Below are 20,154 nucleotides of genomic sequence, written 5' to 3'. Positions count from 1 at the left end.
AACGTTCACCAATTACGGCCACCTTATTCCTGCTTATTCTAATGCACATATTAAGACATTGCAGAAATTTCTTTTTATTAAAAAAATAAATTAAAAAAATTTCTTTTCTTCAGTGCAATTTTTACATATCAAACCTGTCCCAGTGGGCTCACATGTCATAGACTCAGTACAACAACCGTGTCATAGCCGTCCGATCGAGACCTTTTGAAAGGTGAACGGTGGATGATCCCAACCTCCCTACACCGCGTCATCTGCTCACTCCTCCCCAAATCAGGTCGGCGGATATTTCCACCCCCGTTTTTTCCTCTCTCCTCTCTCTCTCCCTCTCCGCCCCGTGCTCTCAGTAGCGATTAGCGACCCGTTCGCACCCAAAAAAAAAAAGGGGTCGCAATATCAATACACCGGCGATCTATACGGCGTCGCTCATCGCCCCCCCTCCCTTCCCCACCCGTGTAATCCCAAACTCTAACCCTAATAATTGTGGTAAATAATGAAGCTCTCATCTCTCTACTTAGTTGTTGTAGCTCTTCTTCTAGCTTGGATTTTTTTTTTTTTACTATTTATAACAGTAATTTTTCGATCCCTTTCTGTGTTCCTGTTGGTGTGAGTACTTCTTAGGCCACGAATTGATGAGAATTTTTATTTAATATAATTGTTAGGGAGTATAATTTCTCATAATTGTTTCAAAAATTTTTAAGTATTGTGGATGGTGTTGAGAGAGATGTATATTATTATTGAGTTTTACAACATGGTCATGGTTGTAAATTGCAATCCAAAATGATTAATTTGGAAAGCTTAATCAACTTGTTGTGCCCTTCACATTTAGCAATTTTGATTTCTTTAATTTCTCAAGTTGGTATGTTGATGTGCTTTTGAGAAGGGTATATTATTTTGATAATGACAAGCACCTCATCAACAAGCACCTTTTTCCCAATGCGGAAGCATCGTTGCCCGTGTGGGGATGAGCAATGCTATATCGAGCCCGAAGGATTTGAAGAAGAGGAATTAGTCGAACAAGTCGGAGTGATGGAGCCAAATTTTGACCTTGGAAGTCCAAAACTATCTCTTAATTCAAATAAGGTTGCCGCTCCACCATACGTGGGACAATCGTTCCAAAGCGACGAAGAAGCCCTAGAGTATTATAGCAATTTTGCGAGAAATAATGGGTTTTTAGTGAGGCGAGAGCGGTCGAAGGGGAACCCTGAGCACCCGATGGGAGTTTATAAACGAGAACTCGTTTGCCATCGGGCCGGCTCCCCTCTATCCGTTAAATCTCCAGAAGCCAAAAGGCAAAGGAAGAAAAAACCCTCGCGGTGCAAATGCGATGCACAAATGGTGATTAAGAAGAATGTATTGAGCGGAGCAACAAAATGGGTAGTCATTAGTTTTAGTAATTTGCATAATCATGACTTGTTGGATATCAATGATGTGCACTATTCACCGGGTTATAGATACATATCTCAAGCCGACCGAGAGCGGATATTGGCTCTTGTGAAGGGCGGTTGTAATGCGAATCTTATAATTAGGGCTCTTGAAATGGAAAAGGGTATAAAACCTGGCCAATTGACGTTTGGGGAAAGGGATTTGAAGAACTTTCTTAATGCTTCAATGAGTATAAATCCCGAGAATGAAGGGTTGGAGCTTCTTAAAGCTTGTAAAGTAATGAAAGAGAGGAACCCGGATTTTCGATATGAATTTACTTATGACGAGAGTAACAAGCTCGAGCACATTGCTTGGTCTTATGTGGGCTCAATTCAGGCCTATAAGATATTTGGTGATGTGGTATTTTTCGACACAACTTATCATCTCTATGCATATGATAGAATAGTTGGGGTTTGGTTTGGTCTGGACAATAATGGAAATACCATATTTTTCTGTTGTGCTGTGCTGCTAGATGAGAAGCCAGATTCTTATAGATGGGCCTTCCAGGTCAGATAATTTTCTGAACTTCTTCTCAATCTCGATTTTCATTTTCAATAATGTTTAATTATAATAGATAAATTGCGCTGAGCTTCCTCAACCTGTCGACATAGTTTCAATTTCCACAACCTTTCGATTGTTACAATTGGGTTTCTAACCGTGGTTGTTTGCTTAAAATCTTAAATTGTAGGCTAAGTTTCTCTGTGAACTTTGACAAAATTTTTCACTTAATTGTAATTCATTGTGGCATAAATAACTTTTGATTCACTCATATAGGCGATTGCGTGAGCATTTTTTGTCCAAATTTAAGAAGGAAATTAAATGGATAGTGTTAGATTGTGGAGGAATTAGAAGATGGACCCAATTGTAACAATTGAAAGGTTGGGGACCAAATTGAAACCTCCTAAAAAGTCTGGGGGACCCTTGATGCATCTTACTGTGGCATTAACTATTTTCAGTTTTCACTGTCTATGTTAGGCATTCCTCCGACTCATGGATGGTAAGCTCCCGCAGACAATATTGACCGACTTCGATTTGGGTCTTAAAGATGCTCTAACGAATGAGTTACCGAGTGCAAAACATGCTTTCTCTATTTGGCATATAATGTCAAAGCTACCGGGTTGGTTTTCTTCATCTCTTGGTTCGGAATATGAGAAGTTTAAATCCGAATTTTACAGAATATATGAGTCGGATACTGTGGAGGATTTCGAGCTTCATTGGGAACAGATGGTTATTGAGTTTGGACTTGGCTCCGATAGGCATATAAGCCTTCTATTCATTCACCGGTCTTGTTGGGCATTACCATACTTGCGAAGTTGGTTTTTTGGTGGACTATTGACAACTAATAATTCTATGGCAACTAAGTTTTTCTTCAAAGGGTTCTTAAACTCTCAAACCCGGCTAAAGGATTTCACCGAGCAGGTAAAGCAGAACTACTTTTGGGGTTGCTTTTTTTTTGGGGGTCAGTAAAAATAAAAATGTATAAACCTTGTATTTCTGTTCATTTCACCTTAATTTTTGGTTCTTTTCGATACTATTTCCAGGTGGGTGTTGCAGTTGATTTTCAAAACCAAGCAGGCGAAGAAGCAGCAACACAACAAAGCCAAGAGAGCCTCAAGATCAAAACATGCTTGCCCCTCGAGGAGCATGCGTCGACTATCTTGACAAAGTACGCTTTTGAGATGTTTCAAAAGGAAATGATGTTTTCGACCCACTACGCGGTTTATGAAACATCGCGCGAGAGCTATCTTGTTCGCCATCATCTAAAGAGCGACGGAGGGCATATTGTAAGTTGTATTCCATCTACTGAAGAAGTCCACTGCACTTGTAAAGGGTTCGAGTGCACAGGGATTTTATGCAAACACGCTCTTCGAGTGCTTTCCTTGAAAAATTGCTTTCTTGTTCCGGAGAAGTATCTTATACCTCGTTGGCGCAGAGAAAGCTCGCTTTACCCTAAAAGTAGCGGGCACAAGTATCGATCACAAGCATTACGGTCGCTTGCATCTATTATAATTCAAGAATCGTCAGTAACTAGAGATCGGTTTGATTACGTGCAATGGCACTTGAGCAGGCTTCTTGACCATGTGAGGGACATGTCGGCGGCGGATGAATCAAACGGCTCGGATCTAGAGCCTAGCACATCTTTTGATGCGAGAGTTGATGTTGTTCCGGCGCGGTCGGTTACGAGAGGGAGACCAAGGAAGTTAAAGGGGATGGCGCGAGTGGCAAAGGAAAGCAATAGAGTTGCAGAAGGGGATTAATCACCAAATGCAGCAACAAAGATGGCCAGTTATTTGGTGTATGATCTGCTAATGCTTCGTAACGAGAAGAGGAGCATAAAGTTACGATCGGATCGATGATGGCTCGATACTCTACCAAATTCGAAGAAAAATAAGTTCCAATTGGTGGCGGCCCGCCTTTTCTCCCTTTGATGTCATCGATAGGTGAAGCACACTCTGCTCCTTCCTAGTCTTACATGTATTGTAAATCATTTCGTCTGATCTATTTTGAGCTTTTTTATCCCTATATTTTTTACAGAGAAGTAGGTCTTTTACTACTATGACCCAATATATGTAAAGATGTAAAAAAGTTTCTTGCACAGATCTGTCTGGAGAGGCTCGAGAAGATCATAACCCAGATGCATGAATAGTTCTGAAACTGCCTCCCTGTTCTTATCTTAATTACTAGTGAGGAAACAAACTAGCTAATCTTGTCATGGTCCAAATAAACGATGTATCATGTGATGCCGAGTTACTATTTATTTACTGACTAAATTTTACCGAATTTAAATATCCTTTCATCTTGTTGCTTTAAAAATTTGTTAGTTTTGTATTTTTCCATCACTTCGTTGCATGGCTATCATCGTATTCCCACCTAGGATTTCATCATGATTGCTCACGGTAAACATAATGCAAACGCTCGTTGCATGCTTCCCATAATTCACCTTATAATTCACTTCTTAATTCACGTATAGTACATGTACTTTCCCTGTTCCTCGTCCTCTAGCCCACGTGCATCTCGGCGAGTATATTTATATATAAAGATATCTACTCCCGTTGGACAACCGTAGCCCACACGCTCGCTCTCTTCTTCTTCCGCTTTCCTGAGCATTACTATCGTTCGTTCCCGCGCAAAAATGAAGACTCGGCAACGGCTTGTTCTCCTCACCGCATTCTCTTCTCTCCTTCCCATTGTTACTATTGTCCACGCACAGCTACTCCCCATAGTGAACGAGCCCAACGCCGACTCCAACGAGCTCCAAACGTACATCGTCCACGTGGACGAGCCACTCGGCGCCGACTCCTTAGGCGAGGACGAATTGCGCAGCTACCACGAGTCGTTTCTGCCAACGCCGACTTTGGATTCGGGCGCGCCCCGTCTCATCTACTCCTACCGTGACGTCATGAGCGGGTTCGCGCCGTGGTTGACGCCGGCCGAGGTCGGCGCCATGGAGTCGAAGCCCGGGTTCGTCCACGCGCGCTTGGACCAGGTCTACCCCCTCCTCACCACCTACACTCCCCGATTCTTAGGCCTCACCCAAAACCTCAGCGCCGCGTGGGCGGGCGCGGGCTTCGGGCAGGGCATCGTGATCGGGATCCTGGACTCGGGGATCCACCGGACGCACCCCTCGTTCAGCGACGCGGGGATGCCGCCGCCGCCGCCCAACTGGCAAGGAAACTGCTCCTTGGCGAGCGGGGTCCGGTGCAACAACAAGATCATCGCCGCGCGGGGGTTTAACGCGTCCGCGGACGCCCCGGCACTCGACACCAACGGGCACGGCACCCATGTTGCCAGCATCGCCGCCGGGAGCTCCGTCAACAACTCCAGCGTCCTCGGACAAGCCTTCGGCAATGCCACGGGGATGGCGCCGCGGGCGCACCTCGCCATCTACAAGGTTTGCTTCAAAGGCTGCGCCTACAGCGACACGCTCGCCGCGATTGACCAGGCTATCTATGATGGCGTCAACATCATCTCCATGTCCATTGGCGGCAATGCGACGTATAGGTATTACTATGACGGCATAGCCCAAGGGTCGCTGGCTGCGTTGTCGCATGGGATTATCACTGTGGCCGCTGCTGGGAATGAAGGACCGGAGGAGAACACGTTGGCACACGACGCGCCATTGGTATTGATTTGGGCTCAGAGTCTCCTGTTTTTCAATAAAGCAAAGTATGACTCCTAAAAATTTAAGTCGCGCTAGAAAATAGTGTTTAATATACTTTAGTTTAATAGGTCCTGACTGTCGGGGCAGCATCTACCGACCGGAGGTGTAGGGCGATTGTGAAGCTGGGGAACGGAGAGGAGCTAGAGGGCGAGACAGCATACCAGCTGAGCTCATTCGACCAGTCGAGAATGCTGCCGATCGTGTACCCGGGGGCAATCGTCTGGAAGAATGCATCGGTATGCTTGAAGGGGTCGCTGGACCACATCGATGTGCGGCAGAAGATAGTGCTGTGCCACCTTAGCAACAATACCAACGTCGAGAAGGGCGCGGTAGTGTGCGCGGCCGGCGGGGCGGCGATGGTACTGCTGAACCCGCAGTCGCTGGGTTTCACGACATTTGCGGACGTGCACGTTCTTCCGGCGGTGCACTTGAGCTACTCGGGTGGGCTAAATATTCTAGCCTACTACGACAAGCTGCGAAATTCTACAGGCGTTAGCACCGCCACTGCATCAATCATCTTCCAAAAGACGACGTAAGGCCACCACCCATCGCCCGCGGTGGCCAGCTTCTCCTCCCGTGGGCCGCCACCATCAAACGGAGGGATTTTAAAGCCCGACGTTCTTGCCCCAGGTGTGAACATCCTCGCGGCATGGCCGTTCGCGGTCGGGCCCAATCCCTCGGCGCTCGTGACGTCAACATTCATCTTCGCTAGCGGCACGTCGATGGCGACCCCTCATGTGTCCGGCATTGCCGCGCTGATCAAGAACAAACACCCAACGTGGCCTCCGGCTTTCATAAACTCGGCAATTATAACGTCAGCAAAGGACGTCGATCGACCTCAATGGAAATCCGATCACCGACCAGCGAGGGGACAGCAGGGCGAGCATATTCGCGACCGGCGCCGGACAAATCGACCCCATGAGGGCTCTCGATCCCGGGCTCGTGTATGACATCCAGCCCGACGACTACACCGGCTATTTGTGCGCACTCAGGTACACCGACTCGGAGCTGAAGAAGCTGTACCATAAGCTGGTGAATTGCTCGGCCATGAGGTGGATACAGGCGTCGGCGATGAACTACCCATCGATACAGGTATCGCTACCCAGCGTGGTCGGGTCCACCGTGACAGTGAGCCGAACGGCAAGAAACGTCGGGGTTCCGACACGCCGCAGATTGGGCCGTCGAGGTGGGTGAGGGTTGACTTGTCGACGAGTCAGCTGCGCTTTTCGAGGCTGGACCAGGAGGAGAGCTTCAACGTCACTCTAACGGTAACCAGGTCTCCCTCCTCCAAGTACGCAGCGGGGTGGATCAAGTGGGTCTCCGGGACTTTTGTGGTTAAGACCCCCATTGCGGTTAAGTTCCCTTGAAGGGGTTACGTACGTGCGTGCATGCATATGCATGCATGCGTAAGTGCTGGGTCGGTTTAATTAAATGAAGGAAATCTATAAAATATTAAACGCAGCAAAATATTACAGTACAGTTCCTAGCTACATCATCATGTGAATATTAATTTTGGGTCCAATCCGGATTTATATGCTTTAGTTAATTATTAATAAATGGACCATATATGGTTAATGTTAAGATGCAACTTCGATATTGTGCCTTAATTACGGAAGGAATTAAATCGAGTGGACAGCAATATTCTATATAGTAGCTTCATTTGCAAGTATAGCAAAATAATGGAGAAATTACGGGCTATGTGTATCCAATTATGAGTACAATCAAAGTTAAATGCACGTACTTATATTTGATTAAGAATGCAAAATTATAAAAATCAAAGGACCGAGTACGGGTCAACGGCGTTTGTTGCATTTTGATTGGTATAATCTAAATTATGATGTATCAATTACGGTATAACTCTCCTCTAATTATGCTGTTACAGTAATTTAATTTAGCTCGCTAGGGAGATTACTGGTTACACCTTGTGCATCAGATCAGCATATATATATAAAAAGTTCTCTTTTTTTGCTGGATTCTGCTGCATTGTCTTGATCTCTCCCACATTTGTATAAGTATTTCACATTTACAATGAAATTTTCAAAGATTGACCTGCTCTTTTTTATTCTGCACAAAAGAACCCTGCCTGATTCACTAATTCGTAGGAAGATACTGAACTTTTGGATTTGAAAAATGATTCAAAAGATATCCCTGAAGTAGATGGTTATTGATAGAGCAATCCTTGATCGTAATTTCCAGTATGAGTACTGCGTCGAACAGAAAATTTGTGATTGGTAGTAAAACATCGATTTTCCTGTTGAGATATATATAGTTCTATCTTCAAATATTTCTCGAAATATCTTCTTACGAAGTTTTGTTATAGCATCTATAACTGCCTCTGGTTTAGGTGGGCAGCCCGGCAAATAGACATCCACAGGAATTAGCTTATCGACTCCCCGAACAGTACTATAAGAATCAGTACTGAACATCCCTCCTGTAATAGTACAGGCCCCCATAGCAATGACGTATTTTGGTTCAGGCATTTGCTCATATAATCTCACTAAGGAAGGAGCCATTTTCATTGTGACCGTGCCGGCTGTTAAAATTAGGTCCGCTTGCCTAGGACTTGATCTTGGCACCAACCCATAACGATCAAAGTCGAATCGCGAGCCTATTAATGAAGCAAATTCAATGAAACAACAACTGGTACCATATAGAAGCGGCCATAAACTGGAGAGTCTTGACCAATTCGAAAGATCATTCGATGTAGTTGAAATAACTGAATTGGGGGTTGTTTGGTCAAGTAACGGAAACTCAATCAAATTCATAACTGTCTCAATGTAATCTTTTCCTTCCTTTTTTTTTTNAGATATATATAGTTCTATCTTCAAATATTTCTCGAAATATCTTCTTACGAAGTTTTGTTATAGCATCTATATATATATATATATATATATATATATAGAGAGAGAGAGAGAGAGAGAGAGAGAGAGAGAGAGAGAGAGTCCGGCTACTATACTTTTATAAGTATAATTTATAAGCTCTACTTACACAATACACAATTTTTTTTTTTTTTTAAGGAAAAGATAGCACGTTATCCGCTTCATTCATTAAAGAGATTAAGCTACAGGAGTCCATACACAAAATTGTTGGTGGGTTGCGGCGCACAAGTTCACTGCTGCACCAGGTGTAGGCACACAATAGTCTCTCCGATACAAATTTGATGAGATTATATATGCGACTGAAGGGGTATGATTTACCGTAAGACTCAATATGTTGGTAAAATTACGCTTATTCTTACCATCCAATGTTCATCGGATGTCACCTAATTAATCCCAAAATATCAGGTCAAAATTTCAGAAATTAATATATAAAATGACTGGACTAAACTGTCCCCCACCCCTCATTATATTGTCCGACCTTATATGGACGAACGCATCACACCACTTTATAACTAGGAGTGTATTGTGAGTCGTGCCAGGCTAGCACGACCCACATTAGCTGTACTAAATCGGGCTAGGGACCAGCCCGGCGCGGTCTGGCCGGATTCCAAATCCAAACCAGTTTGTGCTGGGTCGGAGCGATCAAGTCTCCGACCCAGCACATACCTTAGGCCAGAATGGCGCGGAGCCCATGGGTGCTCCGGTTGGCCCTAAAGTTTTTTATTTTTTTAGAAATTATACATTTTAAGATATAAATAATAAATACTTTTTATTTAAATTAATATTTTAATTAAAAAATTAAAATTTATAAAAATAATTATAATATAATAAATATTTAATTTTTAAAAAACATATAAATTTTTATTATTTAAAAAAAAATTGAGAGGGTTTTTTTAGCCCATCGAACCAAAAACCTCCTCTCAAGGCCTTATAATGGTAGACCTTGGAGGAGAGCTCCTTGGAAGGAGCGCTCAGACCCCAAGGCTCGGACCCTAAGATGCCTTGGGCCTTGGTGTTCGGACCGTGCTGGCCTGTATTACTTCCCTATTTATATCCCTTCCATAATGACGATAATACCCCTCGAACCAAGTACGCGATCCAACCGACTACGCCCTACAACATGAAACAGCACCAACAACTAATGATCTTAAGACAGTTGTCCGAGGGGGACCAGCAAACTCCCAACCGTCCAACCCGCCCCAGCATCTCATCCACTGAAGATGTCCATTGCACTTGTAAAGGGTTTGGAATTTGGAGTGTTTTTCTTTTTTTTTTATTTTCCAAGTAAAGATGCAAGGGAAAAAAGGGTTTCTTTCGCAGATCTAACTTTGAAAGACCAGAGGAGATCAAAACCCAGAAGTAGAAATAGTTCCGAAATATATAGCTCCTCTGTTCTGGTCTTACTAAGAAAGAAAACAAATTCGCTAATCTCGTCCTCGTCCAAATAAATCATCTTCTAACGACGAATTTTGAGCCAAAAGCTTTTACGTCCGTCATTATTTACTGACTCAATTTTATCGAATTTAATTATCTCGTTTCGCTAAAAATTAATGAGTTTTGTATTTTTTCATCCGTTAAATATGGAACTGAAAATTGTTTTAGATCAAAATTTAGATTAGAATCTTCTAGACAAGTGTCATAATTTTAATTATACTCTAAAATCCTGTTAAAAGTAGATTAGAATTTGGAGCTGGTCTTAGACCAAGTGGCAGAGTACTGTAGTTGTGAGAGAAGTCTAATTGACCACTGAGCATCATACTATTGGACATAGATGTATCAAGCATTGAGTTGTGTGCAGCAGCAGCAGTGCATTGGATGAAAACCTGTAGACACCACATTACCTTCTCTCTAACCAATCAAATTATACCTTCACAATCCACACATCTCATCATATAATTTTTTTAAAAAACAAATTATTGTATATTTATTTAAAAAAAAAAAATTGATTAGCTTAAGATATTTATAGATGATGTAGTATAACTGCTATATAAAAATCACATCGCATTAGAGAGAGAATCGAATGGGAATTGTTGTGCAGCAGTGGTATAGGTGCCACACGACAAAGTGCGCACCAGATAAATTTTCAGCATCAAGAGAGGTAAAAGTACGTACTTTGTCTTCAATACCCATAGAAGTTTTCAATCTATTCTCGTCCTTGTAAGTAAATCAGTGTCTGAATTATATAAATATTTGTATATTTTATTTTTTTTCTTTTTTCCTCAATATTTTTTTATTAACTTTTGTATCCAACGACGAACTAGATCTTTTCTATATTTCTGTAACAAACTGGTATCCGAGTTGAATTATTGTTTATTTGGTTGATTAAGATGCTGGAAAAATTTGAATCGAGAAGTTTTATCGTTTCAGCAATTTCGCTTGTCAGCAAGTTACCTATTTGATGTAACATGATCGACAAAAAGCATGACTAGAAAAGAAAAAGATTAACTCGCGAATTTGTTTATTGAGTCTTTTTTTATAACCAAATTTAATATTTATGTAATTTTGGCTTGGTAGCACTTGAGGAGCGTTTCGAGTTTTAATGAACAAGGTAAAAAATTGAAGAAAGGGTTGAGATTGTTATATACTTGTTATTTTTGAGAGATAGGTAGCACGCTACTCGTTTCGTTTATTTCATTTAAAAACATACTTAGTAAAAATGTGAATCAACTAGAATTTGAACTTGGGTTTCGGATATCAACCACCAAACCCTTTACCCTTATAGAATCTTACAAAGTGCTAGTTTTGGCAATTGGACGAAGGGTGTCAAATTTACATGCATTTTTGGGGTGTACAGGTTTGCCACCCTATCAATTTAGTTAATAACTTAAAACTAGTAAGGCAATGTATACCTTTTATTTTTAAATGTATTGTTATATATATATATATATATATATATATATATATATATATATATATATATATATATATATATATATATATATATATATATAGTAGAGTTACTATANATGTATTGTTATATATATATATATATATATATATATATATATATACCTTTTATTTTTTAAATTAAGGCAATGGATGAGAGAGATTATGAGATGCATTTCAGAGTTTGAATTCTATAAAAGAGTCACCTTTTCTATTCTGTTTGTATTATAATGATCGTTACTGTTCTATTTTTGGCTAGCTAGCTGTGGACGATAAATATTATGTTACTTTTTTTTTTTCCATATACAGCGACTAGATTTTTTGCTTTTTGTTATAATGAAAGTGGATGTCCTATTACGTACTGTATTCCCCCTTGTATTCCCATCTATGATTTCGTGATCATGATTGCTCACGATAAACATAATGCAAACGCTCCCATAATTTACCTATAATTCACTTCTTAATTCACATATAATAATTAATACAGGCACTTTCCCTCTTCCTTGTTCTAGCCCGTGTGCATCGATCTATGCCGAGTATATATATATATATAGATCTCTGCTCCCTGTGGAGAACCGTAGGCCACATGCTCACCCTCTTCTTCTTCCTCTTTTCCGAGCATTATCATCGTTCCTTCCCGCGCAAAAATGAAGAGTCGGCAACGGCTTGCTCTCCTCACCGTATTCTCTTCTCTCCTTCCTATTGTTGCTATTGTCCACGCACAGCTACTCCCCATAGTGAACGAACCCAACGCCGACTCCAACGAGCTCCAAACGTACATCGTCAACGTGGACAAGCCACTCGGCGCCGACTCCTTTGGCGCCCACGAATTACGCAGCTACCACGAGTCGTTTCTGCCGACGCCGACTTTGGACTCGGGCGCGCCCCGCCTCATCTACTCCTACCGTGACGTCATGAGCGGGTTCGCGGCGCGGCTGACGCCGGCCGAGGTCGCCGCCATGGAGTCGAAGCCCGGGTTCGTCCACGCGCGCGTGGACCAGGTCCACCCGCTCCTCACCACCTACACCCCCCAGTTCATGGGCCTCACCCAACAGAACAGCGCCGCGTGGGCGAGCGCGGGCTTCGGGCAGGGCGTGGTGATCGGGATCCTGGACACGGGGATCCACCCGACGCACCCCTCGTTCGACCCCGCCGGGATGCCGCCGCCGCCGCCCATTTGGCGAGGAAACTGCTCCTTGGCGAGCGGGGTCTGGTGCAACAACAAGATCATTGCCGCGCGCGGGTTCAATGCGTCCGTAGACGCCACGGCGCTCGACACCGACGGGCACGGCACCCACGTTGCCAGCACCGCCGCTGGGAACTCCCTCGACAACGCCAACGTCCTCGGACGCGCCTTCGGCACCGCCGTGGGTATGGCGCCGCTGGCGCACCTCGCCATCTACAAGGTGTGCTTCGAAGACGGCTGCGCCGCCAGCGACACGCTCGCTGCGATCGACCAGGCGATCTACGACGGCGTCGACATCATCTCCATGTCCATCGGCGGCAATGCGACGTATAGGTATTACTACGACGGCGTGGCGCAGGGGTCGCTGGCCGCGGTGTCGCATGGGATTATCGCTGTGGCCGCTGCTGGGAACGAAGGACCGGCTGAGAACACGTTGGCACACGACGCGCCATGGGTATTGATTTGGGCTCAGAATATCCTGTTTTTCAATAAAACAAAGTATGACTCCTAAAAATTTAAGTCGCGCTAGAAAATAGTGTTTAATATACTTTAGTTTAATAGGTCCTGACTGTCGGGGCATCATCTACCGACCGGAGGTGTAAAGCGATTGTGAAGCTGGGGAACGGAGAGGAGCTAGAGGGCGAGACAGCATACCAGCCGAGCTCATTCAACCAGTCGAGAATGCTGCCGATCGTGTACCCGGGGGCAATCGTCTGGAAGAATGCATCGGTATGCTTGAAGGGGTCGCTGGACCACATCGATGTGCGGCAGAAGATAGTGCTGTGCCACCTTGGCGGGAATACCAACGTTGAGAAGGGTGAGGTGGTGTACGCGGCTGGCGGGGCGGCCATGGTACTGCTGAATCCGCCTTCGCGGGGCTTCACGACGCCTGCTGACCCGCACGTTCTTCCGGCGGTGCACTTGAGCCACTTTGGTAGGGTACAACTTCTAAACTATTACTACTCGCTGCTAAATTCTTCAGGCGTTAGTGCTGCCCATGCGTCGATCGTCTTCCACCGGACGACGTACGGCAACCGCCCATCTCCCGCGGTGGTCGCCTTCTCCTCCCGTGGGCCGCCACCGTCGAACGGTGGGATTTTAAAGCCCGACGTGCTCGCCCCAGGTTCAAACATCCTCGCGGCATGGCCGTTCGCAGTTGGACCCAATCCCTCGGGGCTCACCGTATGGACATTCAACTTCGAGAGTGGCACGTCGATGGCGACCCCTCACGTGGCCGGCATTGCAGCGCTGATCAAGAGAAAACACCCAACGTGGCCGCCAGCTTACGCAAACTCGGCAATTATAACGTCGGCTAAGGACGTCGACATCGACGGGAATCCGATCGCCGACGAGCTATCGAACGGCAAGGCGAGCATATTCGCGACCGGCGCCGGACACGTCGACCCCGTGAGGGCTATGGATCCCGGGCTCGTGTACGACATCCGGCCCGACGACTATGTTGGCTATTTATGCGGGCTTGGGTACGCCGACTGGGAACTGCAAATGCTGTACAACAGGCCGGTGACGTGCTCGGCCGTGAGTTGGATACAGGCGTCGGCGATGAACTACCCATCGATACAGGTGTCGCTGCCGAGCATGGTGGGGTCCACGGTGACGGTGAGCCGCACAGTGACGAATGTCGGGGATCCGAGGTCGGTGTACACGGCGAGGATCACGGCGCCGCAGCTGATGAGGGTTGACTTGTCGACATACCGGCTGCGCTTTTCGAGGCTGTACGAGGAGGCGAGCTTCGACGTTGCTCTAACGGTGATCAGGCCTCCCTCGGGCTTCGTGCCGCCCAAGTACGCGGCGGGGAAGATCGAGTGGGTCTCCGGGAATCGTGTGGTCAAGACCCCCATTGCGGTTAAGTTCGCTTGATTTGGTAATGTACGTCTATGCATGCATACATACACGTGCGGGCGCATTTGATTTCGAATTGTATAATACGACGGGATATTTTATATATCATGTAATATTGTTCCACATCAGTAATACAAGATATTTACCTTCACTTTTGGAATAGTCATGCATCATTTGTAATCAGATTACAGATTGGTTGAATAAGTAATCTTGATAGAATTATATATAATCCTGACAATATAATCCAGACCAATCGGATCAGCACTAAATAGGATTTTGGGTCCGGATTTATATACTTCAATTAATTAATAAATGGACCATGGCTATTAAGATGCAACTTCCATTTTGTGCATTAAAAAAGGAATTAATTGTACAGCCGTGGCATAGATGCCGTATGACAAAGTCCATGCGCATCAGATATATTTTCGGCTTGGGTCCATAGAGGTGGGCTTTTTTTGCAAATAGCCCTCTAACAAATTTTATTTACAAAAATAGTCCTGTCTAAAATTTATTTGCAAAAATGGCTCTGACCCTGCCACGCCAGCGCCATGTCAGCGCCACGCGGGCAGGACCTGGGTCAGGTATTCAAGTTGAACACGGTGATTCGTTTACCGTGTCTAAACACGGTGAACCAATCACCGTGTCACAGTGTTACTCACGCCCCGCCCAGGATTTTAGCTTGCATTAGACACGGTGATTCGTTCACCATGTCTAAACACGGTGATTCGGCCAGAGAGAGAGAGAGAGCAAGAGGAAGAGAGCGAGAGAGAGAGAGAGATCGAGAGAGAGAAGTGGCAATAATTCACATACGCACCATTCCCAAAACCATTCCCTGTAACCCTCTTAAGGAGAAGAAGAGAGAGAGTATGGAGAGAGTATCATGACAGCGTTTTCGGGGGGGGGGTGGTGGGGGGGCGGGCGGGTTATCAAAGCAGAACACGTGAATGGTTTCACCGTGTCAGTGAGGGTTTGCTCAGACACGGATGAACCCAATTCCGTGCCCATCAGAATTGCATTTAGAGACAGAGATCGAGACAGAGTTCGTGGGTGGGGGGGGGGGGGGGAGTGGGTGGGTGTGTGTGTGTGTGTAAGAGAACACGGTGGTGTGTAAGAGAACACGGTGAATGGTTCACCGTGTGTAGACACGGTGAATAGTTCACCGTGTCCAATAGAAATACCATACCCATTTTTGCGATATTTCTATCAAACATGGTGAACCAATTACCATGTCTAGACATGATGAACCATTCACCGTGTTCAATAGAAATACCGACCGCCGCATTCCTATTGAACACGGTGATTGGTTCACCGTGTTTAGACACGGTGAACGAATCACCGTGTTCAACTTGAATACCTGGCCCAGGCCCTGTCCGCGTGGCGCTGACGTGGCGCTGGCGTGGCAGGGCCAGGACCATTTTTGCAAATAAATTTTGGACAGGGCTATTTGCAAAAAAAGCCCAGAGAGGTACAAGTACTCCATTTTCGATAACAATAAAATTTTTCGTTCCAGTTTTGTCGGTGTAATTAATCAATTGTGGAATCATATAAATATTTATACATTTTTTTTATTTTCTAATTTATTTTTTGTTAATTTTTTGTATTCGATGAACTAGATTTTTTTTATATTTCTGTAACAAAGTAGTATCCAAAGTTGAATTATTTATTTGGTTGTTCAAGATCTTTTCTATATTATTTGATTTGATGCAACATGATTGACAAAAAGTGTTACCGGAAAAGAATAAGATTAACACTTCAGGAATTTGCGAATTTGCTTATCAAGTCTTTTGCGATAACCAAATTTGATATTATGTAATTTTGGCTTGGTAGCACTTAGAGGAGCCTTTTGAGTTTTAACGAAAAAGATAAGAAGTTAAAAAAGGTTGAAAAAGATAAGAAGTTAAAAAAGGTTGAGATTGTTATATTATACATCTGGAATCTTACAAAGTGCTAATTTTGGCAATCGGATGGAGGATGTAAGATCTACGTACATGTCTTTTTGGAGTGTACAAGTTTGCTCTATCCTATTTAGTTAACTTAAAACTGTTGCTAATGGTAATAAATTTTATATTTCTAATTTAATTCAGCTTTACTTTTTCTTTTTTTTTTTGAGAGAGAGATAGCTTTACTTTCAAATATATATATATATATATATATATATATACCCTTTATTTTTAAATTAAGGCAATGGATGAGAGAAATTATGAGATGTATTTCAATTCAGAGTTAGAATTTTATAAAAGAGTCAGCTTTCCCATTCTGTTTGGATTACAATGATAATTACTGTTCTATTTTCGGCCATGGACGATAAATATTAATTATGTTACTTTTTTTTTTCGTACCCAGAGACTAGATTTTTTGCTTTTTGTTATAAATAATGAAAGTGACTGTTCTATCACTTCACTGTATGCCCCTTGTATTCCCAGCTATGATTAATTTCATCATGGTTGCTCACGATAAACATAAGGCAAACGCTCCTTGCATGCTCCCCATAATTTACCTATAATTCACTTCTTAATTCACATATAATTAATACAGGCACTTTCCCTCTTCCTTGTTCTAGCCCGTGTGCATCGATCTATGCCGAGTATATTTATATATATATATCTCTTCTACCTGTGGAGAACCGTATCCCACATGCTCACCCTCTTCTTCTTCCTCTTCTCCGAGCATTGTTATCGTTCGGTCCCGCGCAAAAATGAAGAGTCGGCAACGGCTTGCTCTCCTCACCGCATTCTCTTCTCTCCTTCCTATTGTTGCTATTGTCCACGCACAGCTATTCCCCATAGTGAACGAACCCAACGCCGACTCCAACGTGCTCCAAACGTACATCGTCAACGTGGACAAGCCACTCGGCGCCGACTCCTTTGGCGCCCACGAATTACGCAGCTACCACGAGTCGTTTCTGCCGACGCCGACTTTGGATTCGGGCGCGCCCCGTCTCATCTACTCCTACCGTGACGTCATGAGCGGGTTCGCGGCGCGGCTGACGCCGGCCGAGGTCGCCGACATGGAGTCGAAGCCCGGGTTCGTCCACGCGCGCGTGGACCAGGTCCACCCGCTCCTCACCACGTACACCCCCGAGTTCATGGGCCTCACCCAACAGAACAGCGCCGCGTGGGCGAGCGCGGGCTTCGGGCAGGGCGTCGTGATCGGGATCCTGGACACGGGGATCCACCCGACGCACCCCTCGTTCGACCCCGCCGGGATGCCGCCGCCCCCGCCCAACTGGCGAGGAAACTGCTCCTTGGCGAGCGGGGTCTGGTGCAACAACAAGATCATCGCCGCGCGCGGGTTCAACAATTCCGTGGACGCCACGGCGCTCGACACCGACGGGCACGGCACCCACGTTGCCAGCACCGCCGCCGGGAACTCCCTCGACAACGCCAACGTCCTCGGACGCGCCTTCGGCACCGCCACGGGGATGGCGCCGCGGGCGCACCTCGCCATCTACAAGGTGTGCTTTGAAAACGGCTGCGCCACCAGCAACACCCTCGCCGCGATTGACCAGGCAATATACGACGGTGTTGACATCATCTCCATGTCCATTGGCGGCAATGCGACGTATAGGTATTACTATGACGGCATAGCCCAGGGGTCGCTGGCAGCTTTGTCGCATGGGATTATCGCTGTCGCCGCTGCTGGGAACGAAGGACCGGCTGAGAACACTTTGGCACATGACGCGCCATGGGTACTGAACTGGGCTCAAAACCTCCTATTTTCTCAATAAAACATAGAATGACTCGTAAAAATTTAAGTCGCGAGAAGATAGTGTTTAATACTTTAGTTTGATATATAGGTCCTGACTGTCGGGGCAGCATCTACCGATCGGAGGTGTAGAGCGATTGTGAAGCTGGGGAACGGAGAGGAGCTAGAGGGCGAGACAGCATACCAGCCGAGCTCATTCAACCAGTCGAGAGTGCTGCCGATCGTGTACCCGGGGGCGATCGCCGGCTACGATGCAATGTTATGCTTGAAGGGGTCGCTGGACTACATTGATGTACGGCAGAAGATAGTGCTGTGCCACCTTGGCAACAATACCAACGTCGAGAAAGGCGAGGTAGTGTACGCGGCCGGCGGGGCGGCGATGGTTCTGCTGAACCCGCAGTATCTGGGTTTCACGACATTTGCGGACGCGCACGTTCTTCCGGCGGTGTACTTGACCCACTACGGTAGGCTACAACTTACCTCCTATTACTACTCGCTGCTAAATTCTTCAGGCGTTAGTGCTGCCAATGCGTCGATCGTCTTCCACAAGACGACGTACGGCAACCGGCCATCGCCGGCGGTGGTCGCCTTCTCCTCCCGTGGGCCGCCACCCTCGAACGGTGGGATTTTAAAGCCCGACGTACTCGCCCCTGGTTCGAACATCCTCGCGGCATGGCCGTTCGCAGTCGGACCCAATCCCTCCGGGCTTACCGTATGGACATTCAATTTCGAGAGCGGCACGTCGATGGCGACCCCTCACGTGGCCGGCATTACCGCGCTGATCAAGAAAAAACACCCAACGTGGCCGCCAGCTTACGTAAACTCGGCAGTTATAACATCGGCAAAGGACGTCGACCTCAACGGGAATCCGATCGCCGACGAGAAATTGAACCGCACAGCAAGCATATTCGCAACTGGCGCCGGACACGTCGACCCCGTGAGGGCTATGGATCCCGGGCTCGTGTACGACATCCAGCCCGACGACTATGTCGGCTATTTATGCGGGCTTGGGTACGCCGACTGGGAACTGCAAATGCTGTACAACAGGCCGGTGACGTGCTCGGCCGTGAATTGGATACCTGCGTCGGCGATGAACTACCCGTCGATACAGGTGTCGCTGCCGAGGAGGGTGAGGTCCACGGTGACGGTGAGCCGCACGGTGACGAACGTCGGGGATCCGAGGTCGGTGTACACGGCGCGGATCACGGCGCCGCAGCTGATGAGGGTTGACTTGTCAACACACCAGCTACGCTTTTCGAGGCTGTACGAGGAGGCGAGCTTCGACGTTACTCTAACGGTGATCAGCCCTCCCTCGGGCTTCGTGCCGCCCAAGTACGCGGCGGGGAAGATCGAGTGGGTCTCCGGGAATCGTGTGGTCAAGACCCCCATTGCGGTTAAGTTCGTTTGATGGGGTAATGTACGTCTATGCATGCATACATACGTACATACAGCGCATTTAATTCCAATTATATAATACGAGACAGGATATTTTATATATCATGTAAGATTATCCGATACCAATAATAGGAGATATTTATCTCAACTTTTGAAATAGTCATGCATTATTTGTAATTCTATATTATTTATCAGATTATAGATTTGATGAATCAAATATAATAATTTTTAGCAAATTTTTTTTATAATCTTGACAATATAATACGGTCCAAACGCGCTCCCAGGGTAAGCACTATATGTATAGGATTTGTTAAATAAAAAAAATTATAAATATTAAAAGAGGAGGATAGTATACTGTTCCTACATCATATGATGAATTATAATTTTGGGTCCGGATTTATATACTTTAATTAATTTATAAATGGATCTTGGCTATTAAGATTCAACTTCGATTTTGTGCATTAAAGAAGGAATTTTATAGTCGCTTCATTGGCAAGTGTAACAAAATAATGGAGAAATTATGGGCTATGTGAATCCAATAAGTGCAATCAAAGTTATATACGCGGACCTGAAATTATTGGTTGCATCTGGTGTACCAGATCACCATATATGTGTATATATATATATATATATACATGAATTTTTTTTTAAGAAAAAAG

The 20,154-nt window shown here is 45.3% G+C and overlaps 4 protein-coding genes across 5 annotated transcripts; all 4 read left to right on the top strand.

Moving 5' to 3' along the window:
* Nucleotides 296–4,211, top strand: LOC109718326 (protein FAR1-RELATED SEQUENCE 11-like). 2 transcript variants are annotated; one of them, XM_020244509.1, is made up of 4 exons: nt 296–480; nt 878–1,929; nt 2,398–2,841; nt 2,964–4,211. In XM_020244509.1, the coding sequence occupies exons 2-4, from the start codon at nt 898–900 to the stop codon at nt 3,678–3,680; spliced, it is 2,193 nt and encodes a 730-aa protein (XP_020100098.1). In that variant the 5' UTR covers nt 296–480; nt 878–897; the 3' UTR covers nt 3,681–4,211. The 2 variants fall into 2 exon arrangements, with proteins under 2 accessions (XP_020100098.1, XP_020100097.1); XM_020244508.1 differs by having other exon boundaries at nt 296–483; nt 881–1,929.
* LOC109718328 (subtilisin-like protease SBT1.5) lies at nt 5,250–6,443 on the top strand. The gene is made up of 2 exons (XM_020244514.1): nt 5,250–5,545; nt 5,653–6,443. Exons 1-2 carry the CDS (start codon nt 5,282–5,284, stop codon nt 6,118–6,120), a joined length of 732 nt encoding a protein of 243 aa, XP_020100103.1. The 5' UTR covers nt 5,250–5,281; the 3' UTR covers nt 6,121–6,443.
* On the top strand, nt 11,931–14,546 carry LOC109718324 (subtilisin-like protease SBT1.5). The gene is made up of 2 exons (XM_020244507.1): nt 11,931–12,989; nt 13,097–14,546. The coding sequence occupies exons 1-2, from the start codon at nt 11,997–11,999 to the stop codon at nt 14,411–14,413; spliced, it is 2,310 nt and encodes a 769-aa protein (XP_020100096.1). The 5' UTR covers nt 11,931–11,996; the 3' UTR covers nt 14,414–14,546.
* LOC109718323 (subtilisin-like protease SBT1.5) lies at nt 16,952–19,652 on the top strand. The gene is made up of 2 exons (XM_020244506.1): nt 16,952–18,083; nt 18,192–19,652. Exons 1-2 carry the CDS (start codon nt 17,091–17,093, stop codon nt 19,506–19,508), a joined length of 2,310 nt encoding a protein of 769 aa, XP_020100095.1. The 5' UTR covers nt 16,952–17,090; the 3' UTR covers nt 19,509–19,652.

This window comes from Ananas comosus, linkage group 12 (genome assembly GCF_001540865.1).
Source record: "Ananas comosus cultivar F153 linkage group 12, ASM154086v1, whole genome shotgun sequence".
In the NCBI taxonomy this organism is placed as follows: domain Eukaryota; kingdom Viridiplantae; phylum Streptophyta; class Magnoliopsida; order Poales; family Bromeliaceae; genus Ananas; species Ananas comosus.
This window is presented reverse-complemented; position numbering and strand designations above follow the sequence as displayed.